The sequence below is a fragment of the Chiloscyllium punctatum genome, unplaced genomic scaffold (genome assembly GCF_047496795.1).
Source record: "Chiloscyllium punctatum isolate Juve2018m unplaced genomic scaffold, sChiPun1.3 scaffold_203, whole genome shotgun sequence".
Taxonomy (NCBI): domain Eukaryota; kingdom Metazoa; phylum Chordata; class Chondrichthyes; order Orectolobiformes; family Hemiscylliidae; genus Chiloscyllium; species Chiloscyllium punctatum.
In genome coordinates this window covers 476,128-481,706 of record NW_027309937.1, presented here as the reverse complement: position 1 = coordinate 481,706, position 5,579 = coordinate 476,128, and the positions used below count along the sequence as shown (strand labels likewise).

At 59.3% G+C, this 5,579-nt stretch overlaps 1 protein-coding gene across 1 annotated transcript in view; it reads left to right on the top strand.

Moving 5' to 3' along the window:
* Positions 1-1,615: 1,615 nt before the first annotated feature.
* Positions 1,616-5,579, top strand: part of LOC140471923 (WD repeat-containing protein 46-like) — a gene marked incomplete at its 5' end in the record, with an annotated part of 4,784 nt that continues 820 nt past the window's right edge. Inside the window, 2 exons of the mRNA XM_072567453.1 lie at positions 1,616-1,711; positions 3,561-3,674. Of these exons, the coding sequence (XP_072423554.1) occupies positions 1,616-1,711; positions 3,561-3,674 (210 nt within the window). The remainder of the gene's footprint in view (positions 1,712-3,560; positions 3,675-5,579) is intronic.

Below are 5,579 nucleotides of genomic sequence, written 5' to 3'. Positions count from 1 at the left end.
CCAGCACCCGGCCCATATCCCTCCAAACCCTTCCTATTCATATACCCATCCAAATGCCTCTTAAATGTTGCAATTGTACCAGCCTCCACCACTTCCTCTGGCAGCTCTTTCCATACACGTACCACCCTCTGGGTGAAAAAGTTGCCCCTTAGGTCTCTTTTATATCTTTCCCCTCTCACCCTAAACCTATGCCCTCTAGTTCTGGACTCCCCCACTCCAGGGAAAAGACTTTGTCTATTTATCCTATCCATGCCCCTCATAATTTTGTAAACCTCTATAAGGTCACCCCTCAGCCTCCGACGCTCCAGGGAAAACAGCCCCAGCCTGTTCAGCCTCTCCCTGTAGCTCAGATCCTCCAACCCTGGCAACATCCTTGTAAATCTTTTCTGAACCCTTTCAAGTTTCACAACATCTTTCCGATAGGAAGGAGACCAGAATTGCACGCAATATTCCAACAGTGGCCTAACCAATGTCCTGTACAGCCACAACATGACCTCCCAACTCCTGTACTCAATACTCTGACCAATAAAGGAAAGCATACCAAACACCTTCTTCACTATCCTATCGACCTGCAACTCCACTTTCAAGGAGCTATGAACCTGCACTCCAAGGTCTCTATGTTCAGCAACACTCCCTAGGACCTTACCATTAAGTGTATAAGTCCTGCTAAGATTTGCTTTCCCAAAATGCAGCTCCTCGCATTTATCTGAATTAAACTCTATCTGATCACGATCCGTTGTAATCTGAGGTAACCTCCTTTGCTGTCTGTGATACCTGCAATTTTGGTGTTATCTGCAAGCTTACCAACGATATCTCTTATGTTCACATCCTGATTTGTACGTCCCCTGAAAGCCTTTACCTAGTAACTAAAGTATTGTCAGCAATTATACACCTTCTCTGTATTAAGTTTGAATATAACAAGATCATCAGGTCTCTGTGGTATTCAACATTATCGATTCATTGCGAACACACAATTCCTTCAGGAAGGGTGTAAACCTGACCAAAGCGCACAATTTGAAACCGGAAAGTATAAATATTTACTGGTGTAAGTAGCACTCCCATCCCCTAATTCAGGGAAACCCTTGCTTTGTGGTGATTCATTTTGAAGCACAAACGCACTGCCCAACTTCAGAGTGGCTGGGGAGGCTCCTGTCTCTCAGCAGGCATTCAACTTCGACCAAAACCCAGATGAAACAGCAATTACAACAGCCATAAACCCAGGCATGAGACTTCCAGAAAATATATACAAACAGTTAACTTCAGGCTTCCGAGCAGTGGCTACATTTTCCACAAAGAGTCTGCAAGGATTGAGATCCCATCAAACCAATCGAGTACAGTGTTCTCAAGGAGACCCAGTGTCTGTAATGTTTCAGGAGAACCCTTGGTGTGACTCACCAATGTTCAGGTACCATCACAACGAATGGGTAGCATTAGTCCTCGAAAGTCCTCGAATTGTCCCTCCAATAGAACTGCAGCTTAGAAACCTCTCCTGTCGGTCCTTCGACATCTTTCTGGTCAATGGGTGAAAGGATCTCAGGAGGAATTGGGTTTCAATCCAATCAGGCAGTCAATCCCTCCACCGGAAAACCCTGATTTTCTCTTTCTCTCTGTCCAGATTCAGCCGGACCTGATCACCCTGGACCCCACCAAACTGGGCCAGATCGATTTCATCACCATGACTCAGAAACACCAGGAACGCGTCCAACGCCTGGTGAGAACCAGTCCCTTATCACAGCGTCCAGACCTCCGACAGTGCGGCACTCCCTCAGCACTGAACCTGTGACAGTGCAGCACTCCCTCAGCACTGACCCTCCGACAGTGCGGCGCTCCCTCAGCACTGACCCTCCGACAGTGCGGCACTCCCTCAGCACTGACCCTCCCACAGTGCAGCACTCCCTCAGCACTGACCCTCCGACAGTGCGGCACTCCCTCAGCACTGAACCTGTGACAGTGCAGCAGTCCCTCAGCACTGACCTGCCGACAGTGCGGCGCTCCCTCAGCACTGACCCTCCGACAGTGCCCATTCCCTCAGCACTGACCCTCCGACAGTGCGGCACACCCTCAGCACTGACCCTCCGACAGTGCGGCGCTCCCTCAGCACTGACCCTCCGACAGTGCGGCGCTCCCTCAGCACTGAACCTGTGACAGTGCGGCACTCCCTCAGCACTGACCCTCCCACAGTACAGCGCTCCCTCAGCACTGACCCTCCCACAGTGCAGCGCTCCCTCAGCACTGACCCTCCGACAGTGCGGCGCTCCCTCAGCACTGACCCTCCGACAGTGCGGCGCTCCCTCAGCACTGACCCTCCGACAGTGCGGCGCTCCCTCAGCACTGACCCTCCGACAGTGCGGCACACCCTCAGCACTGACCCTCCGACAGTGCGGCGCTCCCTCAGCACTGACCCTCCGACAGTGCGGCACACCCTCAGCACTGACCCTCTGACAGTGCGGCGCTCCCTCAGCACTGACCCTCCGACAGTGCGTCGCTCCCTCAGCACTGACCCTCCCACAGTGCAGCACTCCCTCAGCACTGACCCTCCGACAGTGCGGCACTCCCTCAGCACAGAACCTGTGACAGTGCAGCAGTCCCTCAGCACTGACCCTCCGACAGTGCCCACTCCCTCAGCACTGAACCTGTGACAGTGCGGCGCTCCCTCAGCACTGACCCTGTGACAGTGCGGCACTCCCTCAGGACTGACCCTCCGACAGTGCGGCGCTCCCTCAGCACTGACCCTGTGACAGTGCGGCACTCCCTCAGCACTGACCCTCCGACAGTGCGGCGCTCCCTCAGCACTGACCCTCCGACAGTGCGGCACACCCTCAGCACTGACCCTCCGACAGTGCGGCGCTCCCTCAGCACTGATCCTCCCACAGTGCAGCACTCCCTCAGCACTGACCCTCCGACAGTGCGGCACTCCCTCAGCACTGAACCTGTGACAGTGCAGCAGTCCCTCAGCACTGACCTGCCGACAGTGCGGCGCTCCCTCAGCACTGACCCTCCGACAGTGCCCACTCCCTCAGCACTGAACCTGTGACAGTGCGGCACTCCCTCAGCACTGACCCTCCGACAGTGCGACGCTCCCTCAGCACTGACCCTCCGACAGTGCGGCACTCCCTCAGCACTGACCCTGTGACAGTGCGGCGCTCCCTCAGCACTGACCCTGTGACAGTGCGGCGCTCCCTCAGCACTGACCCTGTGACAGTGCGGCGCTCCCTCAGCACTGACCCTCCGACAGTGCGGCACTCCCTCAACACTGACCCTGTGACAGTGCGGCACTCCCTCAACACTGACCCTCCGACAGGGCGGCGCTCCCTCAGCACTGACCCTCCGACAGTACCCATACCCACTGTGGGAACTCTGACATTCCCGTACCCTCCTCCCCACCTCCTGCCCCTCTTCCTCCCCCCCCCCCCCCCCCCCGGGCTCTCTTCCCTCCTGCGCCTCTCTCCCTCTCCCGTCACCCTCTCTCCCATGCCTCCCCCCCCGCCCCCTGTCCCTCTCTCCCCTTGCCCTGTCAGAAGGTAAATGCCTCTGTTCCTGCCCCTCTCCCCTCTCCCTAGGGCTATGATCCAACCCGGAAGGAGCCGTTTGAGCCGAAGAGGAAGATGAAAGGGAGGAGCTCCGCGGCAAATATCGAGATACGCAAAAAGAAGGCGGCAGGCGCTGACCAGAGGGTGAGGGGGGGGGGAATAGTGTCACTGATGGGAGGGGGAGGGGGTGGTGCCTTTGACAGGGGGTGGGGGAGGGGGTTAGTGTCACTGGGGAGTGAGGGGGGGTGTCACTGATGGGGGGTGAGTGGGGGAGGGGGAGGGGGGTGTCACTGATGGGGGGTGAGTGGGGGGGAGGGAGGGGGGTGTCACTGATGGGGGGTGAGTGGGGGGAGGGATGGGGGGTGTCACTGATGGGGGGTGAGTGGGGGGAGGGATGGGGGGTGTCACTGATGGGGGGTGAGGGGGAGGGGAGGGGGGGTGTCACTGATGGGGGGTGAGGGGGAGGGGGTGGTGCCTTTGACAGGGGGTGGGGGAGGGGGTTAGTGTCACTGGGGAGTGAGGGGGGGTGTCACTGATGGGGGGTGAGTGGGGGAGGGGGAGGGGGGTGTCACTGATGGGGGGTGAGTGGGGGGGAGGGAGGGGGGTGTCACTGATGGGGGGTGAGTGGGGGGAGGGATGGGGGGTGTCACTGATGGGGGGTGAGGGGGAGGGGAGGGGGGGTGTCACTGATGGGGGGTGAGGGGGAGGGGAGGGGGGGTGTCACTGATGGGGGGTGAGTGGGGGAGGGATGGGGTGGTGTCACTGATGGGGGGTGAGTGGGGGGGTGAGGGGGAGGGGGATGGGGGGTGAGTGGGGGGGGAGGGGGGTGTCACTGATGGGGGGTGAGTGGGGGGGGTGTCACTGATGGGGGGTGAGTGGGGGGGAGGGGGGGTTGTCACTGATGGGGGGTGAGTGGGGGAGGGATGGGGTGGTGTCACTGATGGGGGGTGAGTGGGGGGGTGAGGGGGAGGGGGATGGGGGGTGAGTGGGGGGGGAGGGGGGTGTCACTGATGGGGGGTGAGTGGGGGGGGTGTCACTGATGGGGGGTGAGTGGGGGGGAGGGGGGGTTGTCACTGATGGGGTTTGAGTGAGGGGAGGGAGGGGGGTGTCACTGATGGGGGGTGAGTGGGGGGGAGGGAGGGGGGTGTCACTGATGGGGGGTGAGTGGGGGGAGGGATGGGGGGTGTCACTGATGGGGGGTGAGTGGGGGGAGGGATGGGGGGTGTCACTGATGGGGGGTGAGTGGGGGGAGGGATGGGGGGTGTCACTGATGGGGGGTGAGTGGGGGGAGGGATGGGGGGTGTCACTGATGGGGGGTGAGTGGGGGGAGGGATGGGGGGTGTCACTGATGGGGGGTGAGTGGGGGGAGGGATGGGGGGTGTCACTGATGGGGGGTGAGTGGGGGCGTTAGGAGGAGGGTGGGGGGGTGTCACTGATGGGGGGGGTGAGTGGCAGCGTATGTCTCTAGGGGCCGGGTCAGGTCAGGCTGGGTCAAGTCCTCCTGCCACCTACCTCCCCCCAGCCCTCGGGATCGTATCCCACTGTGAATCCGATCAGCGGCTCGACTCGGTCTGTCCCAGAGGCAGCCGAACCGTCCCAGACACCTCGATGTGCTTTCATAACCCCTCCCCCACCCCCCCCCAAACCTGCCTCCATCTCCCATGCTCCTCCTGTACAGTGTGTTAGCCCCACATTTCCTGCCCGTCCCTAGTTGCCCCTGGAGATGGTGAAGCTGCACTGCCTCTCTCTGAAAGTATTGGCTGTGTCGTTACCTGATGCTGGGATTTGTGTACAGTCCAATCCGTCCATACTATCCCAGATATCCCAACCCAATCTAGTCCCACCTGCCAGCACCCGGCCCATATCCCCCCAAACCCTTCCTATTCATATACCCATCCAGATGCCTCTTAAATATTGTTATTGTACCAGCCTCCACCACATCCTCTGGCAGCTCATTCCATACACGTACCACCCTCTGGGTGAAAAAGTTGCCCCTTAGGTCTCTTTTATATCTTTCCCCTCTCACCCTAAACCTATGCCCTCTAGTTC